This window comes from Myotis myotis, unplaced genomic scaffold (assembly GCF_014108235.1).
Source record: "Myotis myotis isolate mMyoMyo1 unplaced genomic scaffold, mMyoMyo1.p scaffold_m19_p_6, whole genome shotgun sequence".
NCBI lineage: Eukaryota > Metazoa > Chordata > Mammalia > Chiroptera > Vespertilionidae > Myotis > Myotis myotis.
In genome coordinates, this window is record NW_023416368.1 from 79,395,655 (window position 1) to 79,417,776 (window position 22,122).

The 22,122-nt window shown below is 52.0% G+C and overlaps 1 protein-coding gene across 2 annotated transcripts; it reads right to left on the bottom strand.

Moving 5' to 3' along the window:
* Positions 1-3,217: 3,217 nt before the first annotated feature.
* SGTA (small glutamine rich tetratricopeptide repeat containing alpha) lies at positions 3,218-21,488 on the bottom strand. Of its 2 annotated transcripts, none has more exons than XM_036314139.1 (12): positions 21,389-21,488; positions 13,133-13,272; positions 12,186-12,289; positions 11,869-11,953; positions 10,743-10,842; positions 9,351-9,455; positions 8,362-8,500; positions 7,471-7,533; positions 6,110-6,147; positions 5,501-5,590; positions 5,161-5,283; positions 3,218-4,271 (listed from the first exon to the last, which is right to left on the bottom strand). In XM_036314139.1, exons 2-11 carry the CDS (start codon positions 13,230-13,232, stop codon positions 5,169-5,171), a joined length of 939 nt encoding a protein of 312 aa, XP_036170032.1. In that variant the 5' UTR covers positions 13,233-13,272; positions 21,389-21,488; the 3' UTR covers positions 3,218-4,271; positions 5,161-5,168. The 2 variants fall into 2 exon arrangements, with proteins under 2 accessions (XP_036170032.1, XP_036170034.1); XM_036314141.1 differs by lacking the exon at positions 21,389-21,488 and adding an exon at positions 19,682-19,795.
* Positions 21,489-22,122: the final 634 nt, after the last annotated feature.

The following is a 22,122-nucleotide window of genomic DNA, read 5'->3' on the forward strand; positions in this document are numbered from 1 at the left end:
TGTTGCCTTTGGATTCCTCTAGTATTTTTATGGTTTCTCGTGTATGTTACTTTTTGATAAAATTAAGCACAATAGTAAGAGAGAATACAGAACGGACTCCCCCAAATCTACCAGAGCTTATAAGACTTCGGAACAACTATGAGCTGAGCAGAATTTGTGGTTTACTTCCTCCAACCTCACCAGTGAAAGGATTCATATTTTTTAAAAAATATATTTTTATTGATTTCAGAGAGGAAGGGAGAGGGAGAGAGAAACATCAATGATGAAAGATAATCATGGATCGGCTGCCCCCTGCGTACCCCCTACTGGGGATGGAGCCTGCAACCCGGGCATGTGCCCTGACCGGAAATTGAACTGTGACCTTCAGGTTCATAGGTCAACACTCAACCATTGAGCTCGCGGCCGGGCAGGATTCATATTCTGAATGGTGGTCCCATCACAACACAGAGCCTGGCAGACGTCCCAGGTTGCGAGGACTTATACCTCTGAAAGGAAAACCAGCTCTAAAACCACACGTTAATCTCCAGAACGGAGCCATTTTTAGGCCCAAACCTAGGCAGTTTCATGATTAGATTCAGCATCTTTCCGGTCCTGATGCTGTGATTCAGGTAGTGGAGAGGCTGTGGAGCTGGTGCGCCACCTGCTGGCCTCACCTTCTTACCTACAAGGGTCACGTTCAGAGAGTTCCATCTTTGCTCCAACTTTGAAATCATCATTTGCAAGAGGAAGGATTGGGGTGGGGGAAGCCGTCAGTTTTGGGTTTTCAAGTTACCCACGTTGGGGTGAAATCTTTGCTGCAAAGATACAAGGGCACTCTACAGCCAGTGAACAAATTAATTTTGCGGATGGCAAAATAGTTTGGGACATTGGTTTGACACATTTATCTAGGGCGTGTGTGCTGGCAGTACCAGAGGGTGGGGTTCTAGTCTTGGCAGTGCTGACACGGGCCGGGTCATCTCTGTGGGGGCCATCCCTAGCCCCAACCCACTCGAAGTCAGGAGCAACCCTAGTTGTGACAACCACAGATGTCCCAGACATGGCCTAGTCTAGTGTCTCCTGGAGAGCAAAATTGCCCCCAGCTGAGAATCCTGCTTCTGTGAGATACACTTTGTTTCTTTCTGGTTGCTTCCTGGGACTTAATCTGGGTGGGGTTTTACAGTCTAGCCTGCAGGAATGACTTGCTAACTGTGGCGATGGGAAAGGACAGAGCCTTCGTAACTCCATCTATGGTAGCAGTCCCTGCCTTACATCTTAGGCTCATCCTACTCCTGGAAGCCTTTTCAGACACGATTTATGCCAAATCCATTATTTAATTGCCTTTTCTTTTTTTATTCAATGTACTTCTGACAGGCATATTCAGAAATACTCTATTTCTAACTCATGTGGGATGGAGCAGTAATTATCATGACACACTTGTCAAATCACATAAGACACTGGCTTCTTGGATGAGATTGTTGACAGTTCTTTTTTTCCTGTTCCCACTCAGCTAGTGGTTCCAAACAAGAAAGTTTCTGGGTCTTTCCTGAACCGCTAGGCTTGGGGTACATTTGGAGCAGCTGGGCAAGGCCTTCCAGTGAAGAACACAGGAGGGGAGGGAAGGAATGGAGATCGTCTGGGAAGACCTAAGGCACATGTAGATGCTTCTGGAATGTATGGCTAATTTTCAAGTTCCCACCAGTGTTTCTCAAAGTGGGGTTCTCCAAATACGTGGTTCAGAATCACCTGGGTTCCTATTTAAAATATTTTTATATGCTCTAATTGATTTCAGAAAGAGGGAGAGGGAGAGATATACATCAATGATGACAATCATTGATCAGCTCCCTCCTGCACACCCCCTACTGGATCGAGCCCACAACCAGGCATGTCCTGACCTGGAATCGAACCGTGACCTCCTAGTTCATGCGTTGATGCTCAACCACTGAGCCACACCATGCTGCCTATATTAAATGCACAATGCATAGGGGGCTGGCTAAATAAATTCGGAATGCATAGACCCAACCAATGGTTCTAGAACATTGGTGGGCATCAGAATCATCAGGAGTGTTTGTTAACACACACATATGACTGGGACCCACTCTGAGTTTCTGATCCAGTAGGTCTGGCGGTGGAAGGCCAAGAATTTGCATTTCTACCCAGCTCCCAGCTGCTATTGCTGGGCTGGGAGGTGTCACACATTGATATGCACTGTCCTAGCGGAGGGTCTCCCCTCAGCACTGTGGACATTGGGGCCAGGTCATTCTCTGTGAGGGGCTGTCTTGGCCACTTCTGGGTGTTGAGCAGCATTACTGGCCCCCCACCCATTTGATGCCAGGAGCACAGCCAGTCACTACAGTAGTGATTCTGTGACAGAATCACCCCTGGTGACGACCCTGTAAGACAGGCACAGGCCTCATTCTTGCCCCCTCCCCACTCACTGTCCATACCAGACTGTTTCCTGGGGCTGCTGATTTGCAGTCGTACTTCGTGATTTTCTGACTTGTGGGAGGATCACTGCTGAGCCTTCATCTGTGGATGAAGGGGGCAGCCCTCACATAGAGGTGGGGTCCTCAGCCACTCCTAGCATAGGACCTGCAATCAGGGGTCGCACTGCACCAGCTTTGCCATTCAAGGGCTGGGTGAGCTGAGAGTCAAAGCTCAGTTTCTTCACCTGTGAAATGGGTATGATGGTGCCTACCACATAATGTTGTAAATAGGAGCTGAGAATTCATGCAAGGCTTATGTAGTGACTGTGGAGTGCTTTCTATATTCACAAGCGTTTGGGGATGGAACCTTAGGATTGGTGCCAAGACAAGCCTGGGTTTCCTGGGCTCCTTTCTGCCTGGGGCCAGGTCTCTCCTCTGGAAGTTATGGAAGGGAGGGTCTTGGGTTACAGAATAGTGAAATTTGTGAGAACATACTAGAAAAGCAATGAACAATAACTTTACTGCTCTGTCCCTGAGAATCTAGAATTCTAGCTTGACCCCTAAGGTCATCACTTACATGGTGGGTGTGTGAGTGTGACTGTGGTCAAAGGTGAGGGAAAAACATGGGACAGCCCGAGGTTTGCCATTTCTGGGACCATCTGGGACCCTGGCACAAGAAGAGCTGTCATGTCACGTCAGGCAGTGATGTTATTCCTCATGGCCTGAGTGATGTGGAAACTCTAGGCTGTGGGGATTCTAGAAACTTGGGGCAGGGAGAGCAGGGGTGGTGCCGAGAGGTCAATGCAGAGACTGGCAGAGGTCACAATGTCTATTTATTCCCACACATTACTCTTGTCACCATGGCTAGCACTCAAGAGTTAGGGCCACCTTGCCATCCAAGTGATGACTGCAGTGGCGGGTGGTGTGCCTTTTTCCTACTAGTTTCCTATGACACACGGCACTGAGTCAACTTTGCAAACCACCAGGGAGCCTCCAACACTGCTGCCAGCACAGGGTCTCAGCAGATTCACCCTGAGACCCTGACCAAGCAGGGGATGCAGGGATGTCCATGGTGGCCTTGCATCTTAGGCAGGCTACCCATCCCTGGCTGCCTGCTTGGCAATTGCAGGCTGAGGAGGGGGACACAGTGGCCCCAGAACAGGAGGAGCCCGCTGGGAGTCCGTGGGCCAGAACACACAGGCAGGTTGGGATGGCTTGGGGGCCAGGCCCCAGGGTCATGATCACCCGCCTCGTGGTCTGTCGGGTGTGAGTACTGGAGGAGGATCAAAAGGGGTGAAAAGCACATCAAAATGCTCGATTGTCCCCAAAGCTGGCCCTAGGAACCCCAAAACAGTCCCGTTCCCGACAGGCACAGGGAAATGAAAATGTCTTTAGGAATCTGCAACTAAAGTTCCTCATGCAAAAACCTGTGGTCTGAGGGTCCGGTGGACACTGGTGCCCAGACTGTGGCTGGCAGTGAGCTCGTCCAAGCAGACAAGGTTGACTCAAAAAGAGGCTTCAGGCTTCGTACGTAGCTGGACGTAAAACCGGTAACTTCTCGGAGAACACCCCCGAGGACCATTCCCACTTCAGAATATTCTAGAAAATACTTTAGTGACTGGGTTTTTTGGAGATTGATGCTGGTCTGCGTTCACAGCTTGCTGGCTCTGTTTCGAGAAGGGTCTGGGAGCCATAAGGGAGTACAAAAAGGGAGGTGAGGGTGAAAGGAAAAAATAAAAAGCATAAAAATCCATCTCATGCAAGTCCAATTTCGTTTTCTTTTTCCCTCTCTGGCAATCCAATGGGAGAAAACGGCAGAATGTGTGGAGGCTCCAGTCAGCTGGGGAGAACCCGACGGCACTGGAATGGCTGGAAGGACAAGACATGCGGTGGTCAGCCAGGCGGGCGCCCAGATTCCAGAGGGCATCGCTGCCGCTGATGGGGTCGCAATGCACTCTGCCTCCGCGTGGATCGTGGTGCCGTGTGAGCACAGAAACAGCACGGTCACCAGCACAGGTGGTTCTGGGGCCCAGACGTGAAAATGTAGGTGAAAGTACTTGGGGGATAAAATTCCAACAAAAAACAAATACAAAACTGGTCTATGTTTTGTCTTAAAATTAAGGCCAAAAAAAAGGGGGTGGGGGAGTATACTCCAAATATTAACATTCGTTGCTTTACATGGAAAGATTAAGGTTGTTTTCTGTGCTTTTTCTTTACATTTTTCTATTTAAAAAATCATGGTTAATATAAAAATGTGAGGAGGACGGTAACAAAATAAAGAAAGCCACCTGCAACCTGTCTCCAAGGAGCAGAATCACTGGAGACAGACAGGGTGGCGGTCAGGGGCCCAGGGACAGCTAACCAAGCCAGCCAAGGCCTCCAGGGACCCTCCGAGTGTATTTTTAAGCAGGTGTACATGTAACATCTGCTCACAGTAAAACAAGACAAAACCCCCAATCACGAAACCCAGGCAGAACACGTGGGCAGGAAGGAGCGGTGGATAGGTCTGTCCTTCCCCTGCCCAGGTGACCTCATCTCGCACCCACTGGGGCCACCAGGACACTTTCCGCAGGTGCACAGAAAAGCACTCTGCCGATACTTCCTGTACTCTTGTCACCTATAGACACGCTTAGGGACCAGCCCTTCCAGAAGCTGTGAAGTTTCAGTTCATGTCTCTCAGTGGGAGTTGGGAGGGGGAGGAGCAAAATTCAGTGGAAACATCTGGAAGGGGGTGCACCTCCCCCCCGAGGGGACTCACGTGAGCGGTCATTCCTGCTGGTCATCGTTGCTGGCACTGGGTGTCTGACTTCGGATCTGATTTCGAAGCTGTTCAATTAACTCTGGGTTCTGCTGCTGCATCTGCTGCGCGAACTGCTGGCCCCTGTGAGAGAGGCGCCGGGCTCAGCTCGCTGGGACACCAGCCAGCTCCCCCAACATCCACATGGACGTGTCCCCCAGGCATTCGCCACGCGTCCCCCGCATGTGACCCTCAACAGCAGTGTGCCCGCTCGCTGGAGGTCACAGCGCTGACGCTTCCATCTTCCCACGTGGAGCGTCCCTGCCTGCCCACCGTGCCTCCACTATGCAGGTCTACTCACGCCTGGATGAGACTGGCCAGGTCATTCTGTGAGGGGTTGGTGCCAGGAGTCCCCAGGGGGTTGTGGCTGCCGGAAATCACCCCGGACATGCTGCAAGAGGAAAGCCTGTGACTTGTACAGGATGGCCCAGCCCACCCGTCCCCCAGTGGCTCCACTCAGCCCTTGGCCTCTGCTAGCAGGAGACGTTCTGTGTCACGACCCTTCTCCCTGATGGCAGCCCTGTGAGGTCATCAGCGTTTCCAGGAATGGCTTTTTGCCCTAACGACACTGATTCTCAATGGGACAATTCTGGCCCCCAGGTGACACTGAGAAATGTCTGTGACACCAAAGGTCGCAGTGAAATTTCCAGAACAGAAAAATTAAATTCACAGACAGGAAGTGGGTTAATTATTGCCAGGGATTAGGGGAAGGGAGAGTGACTATAATGATGGGGCTTCTTTTGGGGTGGTGGAATATTCTGGAACTCGGCGGTGGGGATAGCTGCATGACACTGAAATGCACGTAATGCCACTGAGTTGTAAACTAAATGGTTAAAATAATAACCTGATGTGTTTTACCACAAAGAGATTTAAGCACAAGACCCAGGGGAAAGAAAGGGTTGTCACTTACAGCTGCTGAAGCTGGGGGCTGTTCATCAGGTTTGATGCCTGAGGAAAAAAAACGATGGTCAGGGGACAGCTTCCAACATGCTCCGACGGAGAAGGTTCCCTCTCAAGCACCCTGGGCTCTCCTGCCCCAGCACAGCAAGTATGTCACCCCAGGTACTTGCTCCCCCGGCCTCTCCCCTACACCCCATTTCTCCCTCCATGCGATGTGACTCATGTTTCACCACTTTGATCCCGTTTGGGACCCTTATTTCAGGAGACTCCAGGGCACCTATCCTTTCTTTGCTGGCACCTTAGGTGTCCCTGAGTGTGTGTATTTTCTATCTTTTTGGGGTCACGAGACATCAGGAGAGCCAGGCAGCCTCGTTTGGCTCTATCAGTCAGCAACACTGCACTGGGCACTTTCGTGCCTTCACAGCTCCACTGGGGACATCTCCTCAGAACCCAGGTCAGGGTTCTGCCAGACCACTGCTCACGGGCTGCCTAACTTTCTGTAAAGGGCCATAGGTTAAGGACTGTCAGCTTTCAGGGTGTCTCTGCTCCAACTGTTCAGCTCTGCCAAAAGCCACAAATGCAGGGTGATGGCCGTGCCAGTAACAGTACACAAACCAGCAGGAGCTGGAAGGCTGCTATGAGGCCGAGTCCTTGAGCCAGGTGCCTTTTAGAGTGCTGGTACTCATCCCTGAACTTCAACGAAGACCCTGGCTTTGCTGCAGCACGGGCTTACAATGGAAGTACAACCTCTGCTGCATTTAGGAGGCGAGATGCTCCTTGATGTACTGAGGATTTTTCTCTTCCAGACAGTTTGAGACCCTGCACCCTGAGGCCTGTAGGCCGGCAGTGGGGCCTCAGGCCAAGCAAGATCACTCAGCAATGGGCATGTGTGTGTAAGGGCCAGCCCCCAGGTCACAGCGGGGAGCCGCTCTCAGTGGGATACCTAGTGCCCTGCTGTCCCATCCGGACCGGCAGGTGTGGCCCTATCCGTCTCCTTGTGAGAACACCATGCTGGGCAGCGGGGAGGCAGTTTCCCCACGTTATTCAGCCAGGAGAGGTGGGATCTAATTTGTCCTTTGGCTCAATAATGGAGGGGGGGGGGTCTCCCTTGGGGGTATGCTGGCCCCAGGGGACACAAGACAACAATTGAAACATCTGTGGTTGTCATCACTGGGGGTGCTCCTGGCCTGGAGTAGGTGGGGCCAGGGATGCTGCTCAACACCCCATAGTGCCCAGGCAGGCCCCCATCCCAGAGTGACCCCAGCCCCAGTGTCCACTGTGCCACATGAGTGGCCCTGGTCTATGGCAGGCAGTGGCGTGGCAGGCCCGGGTGGTGGGCGAGGACGCTGCTGGGGCGAGGAGGGCAGTCACCATGCTCATGAAGCCTGGGTTGTTCAGCAGGCCCGCGATGTCGATGCTGCCGAGCCCTCCTGTCTGTGGGTGAGGAAAGCACGGTTAGTGGATCAGGACACAGGGAGATGACACTGGCCCAGGATCTGAGAGCTAGTACCCCCTGTGGGGCCCCTCTGGAGTTCTAAGAGGTGTTTAGCTCAAACAGATGCTCTCTCGGCCTGAGCAGCCAGCCCACAGGGCTAGGGGTGCTTCATAAAAAGCAGGAGCCCCACCGTCCATCACCAGGGAGAAGTACTGTGTTAACGCATCTTTCATTTTCTGATGCTCTGACACCTGGGGCCTGGCAGACCCTGGAGGGATGGGCCCTCCTCAGGGTAACCAATGCTAGAGACGGTCAATAACTCACCTAGGAGTGCACCTTTCAGAGGCAAGTCAGGCAACCCACTGTCCACTCCCACCCCTTCTCTACGGGGCCCTCACACTCAGCCACTAGCCTTTCGCCCTAGTCACCCCAGAGTCAGGTGCCCGTTAGGGCTAGCCCCTACCAGAGACCCCTGGAATTATTCAAACTAGTAAAACCTAAGCCTGCTCCCCCCACCTCACCCCTTCCTTCTCATGAAATCATAATCAAGGCTCTGGTCCACATGTCCCCTCTTCCTTCACCTGACTGACCCTGGTGCTTCCCCATGTGACCCTGCAGCACGTCCTCTCCCGTTTCTGGGGCTCTGTGAGAACAAAAGCGTCTTCCTCCCTGACAGGCACTTCCGAATGTGTGTCTCAGACCTGATTAAACAAATGCCAGGTCCCCTAGCGGCCCAGCCCTCAGCCTGTGAGCTGTGAGCGCGTCTGCCTGGCCTGCCCTGTGCTCTGCCTCCGACAGCATCACGCCCTTGCTCCCAGGGGACTCACGGGACTGGGTGCCTCTCTCAGCTTCAGCTCCGCGATCTTGAGGTTGGATTTGTATGTTTCGTTGTCGGGGTCCAGCTCCAGGGCCTTCTTATAGTAGGCCACAGCCTCCGCGTGCTTGTTCAAACTGGAGAGCGCCAGGCTGGGGGGAGATGCTGGGGATGAAGGGAGAGGCCCCAAGAGCTCTGGCCCCTCCCTCAGTCCCCACACCTCAAACTGTCTCCATGTCAATGCCATCATTCCTGGTCCAGTCTGGGCTCCAGTGGAGGACACAAGAGGAGGTCAGGGGAGGGGCTAAGGGGATGAACATATGACAATTCAAATGACTTGTGTCCTAGTGGTGGTACTCAACACCAAGGGCTTTGAAGGGCCAAAGGATGGGGCCAGGGTGGTCAGACAAAGATGTTTATTGGTCCTTGTCCCTGCTGCTCCTGGCAGAGCTCCTGACATTTCCTGAGTCATAGGTGTGTCCTCTGTTATTCACAAGCCCCTCTAACCACACCTAGAGGGTGACCACATCCACGTGCCAGGAGGGTGGCACCCCCAACTCCACAGGGAAAGGGGCTCTGGCACCCAAACCCAGGACCATGCTGGATTTTACCCTGTGTGCCTCTATCTGGCTGTTCCATCTGTATCCTTTCTAACAAACTGGTAAATGTAGGTAAAGTGTTTTCCTGAATTCTGTGAGTCACTCTAGGGAATTGTCCATCCTGAGGAGGGGGTCATGGGAAGCCCTTATTATAGCTGGTTGGTCAGAAACACAGTGACAACTCGTGACTGGTGTCTGACGTGGGGCTGAGCCCTGCACCAGTGGGGTCTGACTACCTCCAGGTAGGTGGTGTCAGGACTAAATTGAATGGCTGAACCCACCGCTGGCGTTGGAGAGTTGGTTAATGGAACAGAAAACCCTCCACACAATCAGAAGAGGAATGTGGTGGATGCAGGGGAAGGGGCAGTCCGGCCCCACGAGGGGCGCCTGCCCAGGCACTCACCCCATCCTCCCATATGCTTTGCTGTAGGATGGGTCTATGCAGATGGCCCGCTCGCAGTCCTGCACGGCCCCCGCGTAATTCCCCAGTTTGCTGTAGGCGGCGGCTCTAGGGAAACAAAGCAGGGTGTTCAGAGTTGTGTCCCTCACTGGTCACCTACGATAAGCCATTTGTGGATGGGCCCTGGTTTCCCCATCCGTAAGGTAGGGTGGGCACGGGGTTGTGAAGGGGTATGTGGGCTTTGACATAGGCATCTGTCTGCTAGGCACCTGTGCTGGGGGCTGGGGAAAGGGTGCTATCCCATTTGCCAGAGGAAACGAAAGCTGAGGGGGGGAGAGGGGTGTGGCCCAATGCTGCACAGCAGACAGGCAGTGTCAGGACCTGGTTCTGAACCCACAGTCCCAGGGCTCGCCATGGAGGCTCTTCCTTTTGGGTGAAGCTCAGGCCCATTTTATGCCAGATAAGTCTCTCTGCAACTTTTCTGTATATCTAGAATTACTTCCCCCAAAAAATAGTTTAAAAAAAAGAAACAAAAACACTTCTACCCAGAGGTGATGTGGACAACCTTTGGCATACATGCTTCTGGTGTCTTTTGTACACTGTGTGTTCCCACGGCTTCCACACCGACTGTGCGACTCTGCCTCCTGCTCTCCACTCAGTCCCTCTCATTAACACAATATTCCGTACAGTGAGGCTATGTGACAGCTCATTTGACTTTTCCTTTAAAAGCATAGGCCAAGCCAGCCGGCATGGCTCAGTGGTTGAGCATCAACCTGTGAACCAGGAGGTCACGGTTCAATTCCTGGTCAGGGCACACGCCTGGGATGCAAGCTCCATCCTGTGTGGGGTGTGCCCGAGGCAGCTAATCAGTAATTTTTCTCTCATCATTGATGTTTCTCTCTCCCTTCCTCTCTGAAATCAATAAAAATAAATAAATAAGTAAATAAGCACAGGCCAGGGTCAAATACATTATGACGGAAAGACGATTAGACTTTGGGTGGTGAGCACACAATGGAGTACACAGATGTCATGTTATAAAGCTGTATATCTGAAATTTATACAATGCTACCAACCACTGTTCCTCCAATAAACTTAATTTTTTAAAAACAAGGAAAAAGAAAAATGACAGGCCAGGTGCAGTTCCTCACTATTGCCAATGCTGTCATGAGCATGTCACGTATCCAAATTGTGGGTTATTTTCTTGGCCCCACATCGGAGTAGAGAATGGTGCCATCTAATTTAAATGTCACTATCGACTCTGACAGCTCGCTGACCGCCTGACACCATGTGTATTTGGGACTGCGGTGGGGCGATCAGTAACCTACAGACAACAGCCCATCCTGTTTGCAGGATGTGAGACTGGCTGGCTCGGCCTCCGAGCAGGCCGGCAGGTACCTGTTACAGAAATAGACGGCGTTGGCGGGATTGAGCTCGATAGCTTTCCCATAGAAGTGCACGGCAGCCTCAAAGTTCTCGACTTTCATTTGTTCGTTTCCTACAGAAAAAGAAAAAAATGTACACTGGCTGTTCACACGAGACCTGAGGGGGTCTGAGGAATCATTCCCAGCTCTCCCAGCTCCTAATTGAAGGTCTGGGGTTTCAGGGGCCAGGATGCAACACTCAGGCTCGGGTGCGGTCTGCATCGAGTGTCTTCAGGGGCTGGCTGAGCCAGCGCTTGGTGATGGTAGCTGTCACTGCTTTGACTGTGGTATTTGGGGACCTAAGTCTCAAATACTGTCACTTTTGCATCTTTTCAGAAATAGAGCCCAATTTTAATGAGATGTAATCCACATACCACACAAATCACCCTTTAAAAGTGTACAATTAAGTGGCTTTTTAGTATATTCAGAGTTGTGCAACCATAACCTCCATCTAATTTCAGAACATTCCACCACCCCGAGAAGTAACCCTGTCCTCATCAGTAGTCAATCCTCCCCTCCCAGCCCGATAACCATGAACCCACTTCCTAGGTCTGTGGATTTTCCTGTTCTGGACATTTCACATTAACAAAATCACGCCGTGTGGCCTTTTGTGTCTGGCGTCTTTCACTGAGCGTCATGTGTTCAAGGTCCATTTGCGCTGTAGTATGGTCAGTGCCTCACTGCTCTTCATGGCTGAGGAATAATCCAGTGCATGGATAGGCCATCTTGTATGTACCCACTCACCAGCAGGCAGACATCTGGGTGGTTTACCCTTCTTGGCTACTACGAACTGTGCTCCTGTGAGCATCTGTGTACAAGCATCTTTGTGGGCGTGTGTGTTTGCTGGGTCATGTGATCACTGTGTTTAACTATTTGGGAAGCTGTCAGACCATTGTCCACAGCAGCTGCACTGCTTACATTTCCACCCATTGTGTGTGAGGCTATGGTTTCTCCACATACATCTGTGTTCTTAAAAGCCGTCCCCACCCGGACTCCTGTCTCCAAAGGCTGGTTTGCCGTCTACTGTCCAACAGCACCCCCACCTCGACTTCAGAGCCAGGTGGAGAGGTGCCCGTGAGGACAGAGAACCCTTCTCTCACCTTCGGTTTTGAGGCGCTCTGCCTCGGCCGAGTCCTCCTCCGAAGGCGGGGTTACCTCAGGACTCCTCAGGTTCTGTGGCATCTCCTGGCCCCAAAGAAAAAAGCTGGCAATCCCGCTGTCCTCCTCCTCCAAACTCGGCTCCTTGAGCCTTCCTCCCTGTCAGGGGCCGCTGAGCTCTGAGAGAGAGGAACCAGGCCCAGTGCCCCCAATGCAGGTGCCCCACTTCCCTCACCAGGAGGGACGTGCTTCGGAGCCATTGGCTACCCATGCTGCTCTCACTGTTCTTGGCTGTGATGGGGGCGGCCCCGCAGCTCACCTTGCCCGCGGCAGCTTCAAATATTTCTGGAAGAGTCTGAGTGAGTGCGAGGTTGCTGTCTTCCAATGTCACCCCGAAGGCGGTCTCCAGGCACTGGATGGCAACTGCAAGGAACACACAGATATTTTCTCCGGCACGGACCTGAGTTTATGAGGCTCCGGGGCAGGGCTCACGCCTGGTTTTCTGCAAGTGGGTTGGCAGCGACCCTGGAGCACAGTGTGTATGTAGTGTGTGCTCCTTGACCCTGGTTTGGATTCTTCCTGGTCAGCCCAGAGCCTTGGGAAGCTCTGGACAGTTAGGCATGCCCTTGAGCCCTGACAGCAAGGAAGTGTGGGGCTCTCCATGGGGTCACACTGCTGGGCTACCTTGCTGGGAAGCTGCGGAGCTGAGCCCAGCCTGGAGTGCCATTCGGGGATCCAGATGCCCAGGACATTCTGCTGAACCTCCAAGGAGTCCGGCCAGAACCCAAAGCTTAAGACCACACCACCCCCCGCCCAAGTCTTCATGACTGGGCTCCTTCCAGGGGCAACATAATTGCACGTGGGACGGACAGGAACTACTCAGAGCCCTGGGCCACCGGCGCAGGGCTGCCCCACCTGCCCTCTGCCCCAGGACACACATGCCTCCTTTCCCTCCTACAGAAGGCCTGCCTAATGACAGGGGTTGGCACCCTTGCAGTGGGGGAAGAGCACTGGGCTAGGAGGCCGGAGAGCTCAGTCCTGTGCCTGCTCAGGGCTCGGTGTTCTTGGCTGTGAAACCAGGACAGGAGCAGCGTCCACGGCTGGACACGTGTGCTGACCTATCATACCCACCCTGTAATGGTTCTAGGCTCCGATGAAAGAAAGGGAGGTGGGGAGGAAGAGGAGCAGGAGTGGGAGGAGGCAGTGGGGGCACAAAGCTGGAGACAGGAGACTCCATTCCCGGGGCTGACAGAGGCCCCTGCATACCTTCCAAACTCTCCTGGGCGTCCGACAAGAGCCCCCCGTGCCGCAGCTGGTCATGTAGGAAGCGGATGATGGCATAGGCGAGGCGCTTCTTGTTATCCATCTTGAGATGGGAAGAGATGACGCCCAGGGGTTTTCAGGATCTGCAGACCCCGGGCAAAAGCATGAGGACTGGGCTGCTTAGATACGCACTCTTCCACCTACTCCCAGGTCATACTCCAGGCAGGACTCTGCAGAAGGTGTGTCCCCCACCCAAGCACACTGGCCACTTTCATCTGTGAGGCAAAACATTAACAATCCCATTTCACAGATGAGACACTGAAGCAATGAGGCTCAGAGCCCCTGCTCTTGGGCATGTGGGTGGGCGGAGCACCCCGTGCAGTCCCTCCTTGATCTCACAGGAGGGTAACATAGCCCTGGACCTGGCGGTCTTCGCCCTTTCACTGGCTGGATGGGGATAGCCTGGGGCTCCCCAGGGCTGCCTCGCATGGGCTGGAGTCTTGGAGGTCTGTGAACCCCAAGTTTCCAAGGCCCACAGGGGTGACACAGGCACCATGGGATAGCTTGAGCAGACGGAAAGGCCCTGCAGGGCACGGATCCCTTTCCAGGCCACCTAAGGGCCTCCCGGTTTCCTCTGCACCATGCTGTACTGCCTGGGCTTTGTCTAGAGACATCTGTGGTTCTCATGACTGGGGGTGCTCCTGGCATTGAGTGGGTGAGGCCGGGGATCTGCTCAACCTCCACAGAGCCCAGGGTGGCCCCCCCCACAGAGAGGGACCAGTCCCCGATATCCTTAGTCTAGTGTCTGGGTGAGAATAAGAAGCGTGTGAGGAGTCTGCTACCAGAGCTACTGTGATGCGCCTGGCACTTTACACAGCGCATCTCACTTCCACCATATGCACTTCCCGAGGTGCATCGCTGCTCCCATTTAGAGAGGACACAGAGCGGGGCGGGGACCTACGTGCTGCCATGTGGCTCATATCCGCTCAGCACGGCTGGGAGCCACGGTGTAAAGCATCTTGGTCCCCTTGAAATACCTCCAGTGGGGTGAATAGCCTGTGCCCCCTAGAAATCAAGGAGTGGGCCTCCTGACCCCATCATCATTAACCCGTCACTGGCCAGAGATCAGAAGAGCAAGTCATTAACCCCTGGCAGCACACAGAGCTGATGCCAGCGTCTGGCACCTAAAAGCTGCAGTGCAAGGGCAGTCAAGGCATGTGATGCTGGCCACGCTACAAGCTCTGTCTGTGGTACATGGAAAACCTCATCCATCACCTGCTTCTTAGAAGGAAAGGATCCAGACACAAAAGGCCACACTGTGACTCCATTTTTATGAAATGCCCAGAACAGGCAAATCCAGAGGAAGGGAGTTTGTGGTTGTCAGGGGCTGGGGAGTAACTGCTAATAGGGACTCCGCTGCTTTCAGGGGTAATGGAATGCTCTGGAACTCATGTGATGGCTGCACAACCCTGTGAATATACGAAAACCTACTACTTTTTATGGTATGTGAATTATATCTCAATGTCTAAAAAGGGGACAAACTTAAAATAGCTACGTTGGAGCGCTTGTAGTTGGACAGAAAGTTATAGACACCCTGGAAAGCTCTTGGGGCGTGGTTATGAGTTTCCCCCTCTATTTTTGGACACAATGAGCCTTTACCAAGCAGTACCTTTGGCCCAAGAGCATCCCTGGACCCAGGTCTGGGGTCAGGATGGGCCAGAGCCTGGAGGACAAATGGCTAGAGGATCTTGGGGGCGATACACAGAGGCCCACGAAGAGCAACCACACCCTGCTTGCTTCGAAGACAGTGAAGTCCCAAAAGGTGACTCGTGCTCCCCAGCTGGAGGGTCCTGAGAACAAACTGGCCACCTGCCGGCCTCTAAACCCAAGGAGACAGACATGCTGCCAAGAACGTCCAAAATGCTGTTGTTCTACACATATTCTCGACAGGCAGCAGGGTGACTCACAGTAGCTGAAGGGTGGACAGAACTCCAAAGCCCATTGATGGATGAATGTGGATACACACAATGTGCTCCATCTATACCAGTGGTCGCCAACCTTTCGGACCTCACGGAACACCAGTTGGCGACCGCTGATCTATACCACAGACCAGTGGTCGGCAAACTCATTAGTCAACAGAGCCAAATATCAACAGTACGATTGAAATTTCTTTTGAGAGCCAAATTTTTTAAACTTAAACTATACAGGTAGGTATATTGTTATTAACTTAATTAGGGTACTCATAAGGCTTAGGAAGAGCCACACTCAAGGGGCCAAAGAGCCGCATGTGGCTCGCGAGTCGCAGTTTGCCGACCACGGCCATAGACTATCATCCAGCTTTAAGGGGACATTCTGACACATGTTACAACATGGTAAGCCTGGAGGACATTATCCTCAGTGAAATAAGCCAGACACAGAAGGACAAATACTGTGATTCCAGTCATAGGAGGTCCTTAGGGGAGTTAAATTCAGAGGCAGGCCCTGGCTGGGTAACTCGGTTGGTTAGAGCATTGCCCCAATACATCAAGGTTATGGGTTTGATGCGCAGTCAGGGCACATACAAGAATCAACCAATGCATGCATAAGTAGAACAACAAATGGATGTTTCTCTCTCTCTCTCTCTCTCTCTTAAAATGTCAGTTTCGGAAGATAAGAAAGTTCTGGAGATGGATGGTGGTGATGGTTGCATAACAATGTGAATGTACTTACACCCACTGAACTGTTACTTAAAAATAATAGTTAGCCCTGGCTGGTGTGGCTCAGAGGTTAGAGTGTCAATCCACACAGGGTCTCAGGTTTGATTCCTGGTCAAGGGCACGTACCTGGATTGTAAGTTTGATCCTAGCTCAGTTGGGGTGTGTGCAGCTTGAAGGCAACCAATTGATTTGTTTCTCTCACACTGATGTTTTTCGATCTGACCCCCGCCTCCTTTCCACTCTCTCTAAAAATCAATGGAAAAAATATCCTTGGGTGAGGATTAACACAACAAACAAAAAATAGTTAAAATAGCAAATTTTATGTCTATTTTACTCTAATTAAGAAACTTTGTTTCAAAGGTCCTCCTCTTAGGATATAAACCCCTGAGATCCCAGGACCCGGATCCTTTTGCATAGTCTGTTCTAAAACGGGTCAAGTGTCACATTCAGCTACCTGCTTAGCTGAGAATGGCTTTTGTATTCTATGAATATAAGTGCCTACATAATAGTATGCCTGACTTTCCCTTGTGGCCCCCAAAGCTGACAGTATTTACTACTTGGGCCTTTGTTTGCTGACACCCTCTCCTCCGGCACTGGATGGAGGCGTGCCAGGGCCTTACAGAGCGGGTCACAAGTTCAACAGGCAGCAGGGCAAGAACATACAGCTGAGCGGCTGGACTTTGCCTAAGAGTCCTGGGCACCACTTCTGAGCACACCGAGTCATGTGAGATTCACACTGGGTTTCCGGTTGTGTGTGTGGGGTGAGAGGATCTGCTTCCCTTTCAGGGACACGTGGGCTGTTTGCTTAAGAATAGCAGAAAAAAGAAATCTGATCTTTAGCACAACTGTTTCCTGCACTCCTGGATGGAGCTGAGGCTGGAGGGGCTGACATTGGAGGTTTAGGAAATGGAAAAAATGAAGTCACACTCATTTCAGTTCTTCCAACGCTTCGGACCCTTTGTATCTCAGGGCCTTTGCTCCCACCCCTCCTGCCACCACTGAAGTAATTTAAGGCAACTCTTGCTGCCTGTCACTAGGCTTCTCCTGTCTACTGATGTGATTTCCTCCCATACGCCCTGTGTCAACAAGTCAGGGGCCCTGGAGCCTGTCCTGGGCCTGTGTATGGGTGATGGGCCAGAGAATACATCCCTTTTTCCTGAAGAACAAGACCTGGAGCCATAATGTCTTAGGTCTGGCCATTTCTACCCAAGGCCAACTGCATGCTGGCTTCCCTGTCCCTGTGTCACATCTGAGAGTCCCAGTTGAGGCCCCTCACTTTCCTCTTCTATAAAATGGGTTAACAAATGTCTTCACAAGTGGTTGAGAATTCAGCGACCTAATGCAGGGTTTCTCCACCCAGGCACCATCAATGTGCGGAACATTTTCTGCGTGAGGAACTTTCCTGTGCACTATGGAATATTGAACAGCATCCCTGGCATCCATCTAATGTGCCCTGGGAGCTGGGGGTGGGAGCAGGATCATCCCGGGTCAGGGGAGTCCATGCATCCCAGGAGACTGTGTTCCATAACCACCTGACTACTGAGGTCTTAGGAGGCTGCACACATTTAAATGCACAGCCTGAATGGGAGGAGATAGGGGGTGACACACAGATGCTGGGCTCATCCTGGTTTATACTATCTGACCATTGGGGACTTATACTGGTGTCTACTGTGAGAAGGGATTAAATTCGCTATTTCCCCAAATAATTAATGCAGGGTTTCTCTCCCTCAGCACTGCCGGCATGGCGGTTGGGTCATTCTCTGTGGGGGCATCCTTGGCCCCCACCCACTCGATTCCAGGAGCACCCCCCAAGTGGTGACAATCACAAATGTCCTCAGACATGGCCAAACCACCCCAGCTGAAAACCACTGCTAGACACTAAGTGGGGAAAATTAAGGCTTTAGGTCAGCACAGGTCAGATTTTCTAGCCAAATGATTTTGCTACAAACTTTGGGAAATCATCTGTGTGTTGAATATTTGGGTTTTGGAAGTGCAGAAAAGGGATTATGGGTCCACAGCAGAGGACTGGGCAGTGTTTGACACAGGTGGTCCCTAAAAACTGCTGCCTCTCCTCTCACCTCATTGAGCAGGGAGGACAGCAAACAGTGTGAACATTTGATTTTAACTCATGGCTTTGAGACGAACAAAATTTCTGCTCCTCACAGAGCAGGGCCCAGCCTGACACAGGGACAGCACTTTTGCTCGATGGCTACTAGGCACTCTGTGTCTTTGGAACAATCACAACTTGTAGGTCTTTGGCTGCAGGACAACATTCTCAAAGACCTACTCTCTCCTAACAGTGAGGCCTGTATGAGCTCTCAGAAAGCACCACCAGGGCACAGGGCAGGGCACAGAGCACAAGAATAAGCCTGGTAAGGGTGAGCAGGCGATGCCCCAGGCTCGGGGGCAAAGGGGGTGGGGGGTGTTGTCCCAGAGACAGTTCCTCTTGGGCGCCTTCAGAATCCCTTCTAGCCCTCAGTCCACTTTTTCATTTTATCATTAAAAAACAAAAAAACTTCTATTCCTTTTATTTCCCTGCCAAAGACTGATCAATAAAAGGAAAAATGACACCGAAACCGGTTTGGCTCAGTGGATAGAGCGTCGGCCTGCGGACTGAAAGGTCCCAGGTTCGATTCCGGTCAAGGGCATGTACCTGGGTTGTGGGCACATCCCCAGTGGGAGATGTGCAGGAGGCAGCTGATCGATGTTTCTCTCTCATCGATGTTTCTAACTTTCTATCTCTCTCCCTTCCTCTCTGTGAAAAATCAATAAAATATATTTAAAAAAAAAAAAAGGAAAAATGACACACCTTACCAAAATGAGTGACCCACCCCCCACCTTGGGAAGGAGAGGCACCCACTTTCTGAAGGATGGCCCACCACTTCTGTGGGTGCTTCTCCCACCCACCTTAGGATACTGCAGGTACCCAAGAAAGGCTGCCCCAAAGCTAGAACTGGTGTTCACTCCCCAAAGTTTTCTTCTAAAATGCCACCAGACTGTCCTGCTTACTTATTAGTATAAACCCTCAAAAGCTCCCTGAAATGTAACAAGTGTGCCCCTCAGCACTGGTGTGTCACCCCCTGGGCTCCAAACCCTCCATGCTCCACTCAGACCCACTACTCACCTTTCCTCTGATCCATCAGGAAAACTCTTATTCTCCCTTCGACACCAAGCTGCAAGGCCACCTCCTCAGAGAGAGCCAGGCACCTTCTTTTCCCAGCAAAGCCCAATACTATTCCCACCTCGGGCCCAGCATCTCCTACAGGTTCTGTCCAGGCCTGTCTTCAGCCAGCGGACTGTGAGCCACTGACAGGCCAACTTCCTTTTAACCTCAGCACTGGGCGGCATTTGATGCACACGGCCGCAGGAAAACATGAGGTCACTGTCAACAGTGACAACCAGGCTCCTTGGGGAGGTCATTCTCTTTGGGTCTCAGTTTCCTCATCAGTACAAGACCTTTGGTCCTGCCTACCTGCCCACAATCCCTTTTTTTTTTTTTTAAATATATTTTATTGATTTTTCGCAGAGAGGAAGGGAGAGAGATAGAGAGTTAGAAACATTGATGAGAGAAACATCCATCAGCTGCCTCCTGCACATCTCCCACTGGGGATGTGCCCGCAACCCAGGTACATGCCCTTGACCGGAACCGAACCTGGGACCTTTCAGTCCGCAGGCCGACGCTCTATCCACTGAGCCAAACTGGTTTCGGCCCCACAATCCCTTTTATTCCTTCAGCTATCACTGAGCATTTCTCACCTCAGCCCAAGTTGGGTCTTGGCCAAAAAAAAACGTAAGATCAAATAAGACTACAGCTCTTGACCTGGCGCAGAGCTTAATCCCGTTTAGAGTCACTCACCCTTCCAGTCAAGACTGATTTATAAGCCTCAGGTGACAAATGCTGAGGACGTTCCAGGCACTGCACTAAGTGCTGTACATGCAATGGTTTATTTCAGTGATCAGCAAACACTTTCTGAAAAAGGCCAGAGTAAATTCTGTCAGCTTCACAGGCCACAGGGTCTCTGTGGCAACAAGGCAACACTGCTAATACAATGCAAAAACAGCCCCTGACAGTGTGTATGCCACTGGGCGTGCTGTGTTTCCACAAAAATTCATTTTAAAAAACAGGCCTCAACTGGATTTGGCTCCCTGATCAGTTTGCTGAGACTCTTAAGTTGTTTCACCTAATTCCCATTCTACAGAAGGAAAAACTGAGGCTTAGAAAGATAAGGGCACCACTCAAGGTCATCCAGCTAAGGCACAAATCAGTTTTAAGCTCAGGTAGTCTGACTTGAGACTACCTCCAAAGTACCCCTTCTGCTCCCTACAAAAATGGGCCAATCATTCTCTGAGGAACCGTCCTGGGCACTGTGGGGGTTGAGCAGCATCCCTGGCCCCACAACCACTTGATGCCAGGAGCACCCCAGTTGTGACAACCACAAATGTCCCCATTTTCCAGTACCCCCCCCCCGGGGGTGGGGGTTAAAAATCACTGGTCTAGAGAGAGAGGAAAAACAGACTCAACAAATAATCAGGGAAAGAAACAAAAGAAATAGGAACATCACTCAGGGACACTGGTTGCACACCCATGTTCTGACAATAACAAAAACCAGCCATTCTCTAGTGAGCACTTACCAGGAGCCTGATTAAGGAATGCTCTCATATAGACCCTAGCAGTGGTTCTCAACCTTCCTAATGCCGCGACCCTTTAATACAGTTCCTCATGTTGTGGTGACCTCCAATTTCATTGTTACAAATTGAACATAATTAAAGCAGAGTGATTAATCACAAAAACAATATGTAATTATGTATGTGTTTTCCGATGGTCTTAGGCGACCCCTGTGAAAGGGTCGCAACCCACAGGTTGAGAACCGCTGCCTAGAGGCATATACTTCCACAGCCCCTATAAGAGATGTGCTGCTCAAAGAGGGGAAGCGACTTGTCCAAGCTTTACACAGCCAGGGAGAGGTGTGCAGCGGGTCCTCAAGTGCAGATTTCGACCGCTTCTAGCACAATATGCAGAAGACCCTAAGTGTGAAATAAGACTGCTAGCCAATTTGAGCTCTCACTTTCCACTGGGCCCTGTGGCTTGAATCCTCCCCAAACCCCTCGCCCTCGAAGCAAGGGCTGTGACAATGCCCGTTTTACAGAGGGGAAAACTGAGGCTGAGAAGTCAAAAGGCTGGCCAACGTCACCCACTTGGAGAGCAGCGGCGCTGGGACAGGAGCCCCGACCTGAGACAGGGGCCCGATTTAAAAGGACCGTTTCTCTGTACAGCAGCGTATACCCAGCGAGCGGCCCCTACAGGTGGGGCGCTTTTACTTCCCGCTTTCCACCCACGGATCTGCGAAGCAGCATTTCCCAGGCCCGGGGTCCGGGCGAGGGAAGCCAGGGCTGGTGAAGGCCAATCCGACGACGCCCAGCCTCAGTTTCCCCTCTGCACCGCCCACACACAGCACCCGGCGGATCGCGCAGTGACCCCAGCCCCAGACCGATCTTCCCTTACGGGCCGCGTAGCTCCGGAAGCCCCTAGCAGCGGAGCCAAAGCGCCAAGCCCCCAACTCACCTCTCTAGCGGCCGAACCCCGACCCACCGACGGCTGCGCCTGCGCACCGCGGCGCCACTCGGCCCCGCCCCCAAGTCGGGACGCTTGCGCGGAAGGAACCCGCTAGTCTTGGATTTCATTCTGCGCAGGCGCGTCAATTGTCCAAGCAGGAATGGGGGAAGTGACGCAATTTAGAGGCGGGAACGAGGTGGTCGTTAGGGCAACTGACCTCTGCGACCGATGAAACCGGAAATCAGGATTGTGGAGCGGTGCTTGGTGGGACAGTGGAGGGACTCCTGGAAGTAGGCGGAGCCTGTCACGTGGTCCCGAACGGGCCACGTGGTGCAGCTGTGTTTGGGTCTCTGGCGCCCAGAGCCATCATTGGCGCTCAGTGAATGCGAACAACTGTTACCCACTACCTTTGCTCATTTTTTCACCTACCCATTCACCCACTCACCCACAAATGCAGTCTTTCGTTCATTCAACCCCTAAGACGTAAAGGAATATAGAAGTTGTTCACAGCAGGTGCCTAGTAGTCAACAAATATTTATTGCAAGCTAACTGTAAAGACCAGCAAAGTGTTTGCCCTCATTATATAGTATCAGGGTGGACGTGTTGTAAGCGGTGGGAATGGCATCAGGTATCTGACCCATGAGGTTAGACCAAACCTGAGTTCAGCAACCTGGGTACTTTGGTTTTGGCTAGCAAAGAATTCAGAGCCAACCCCCAAACTTGAAGAGAACATATATTTGGTA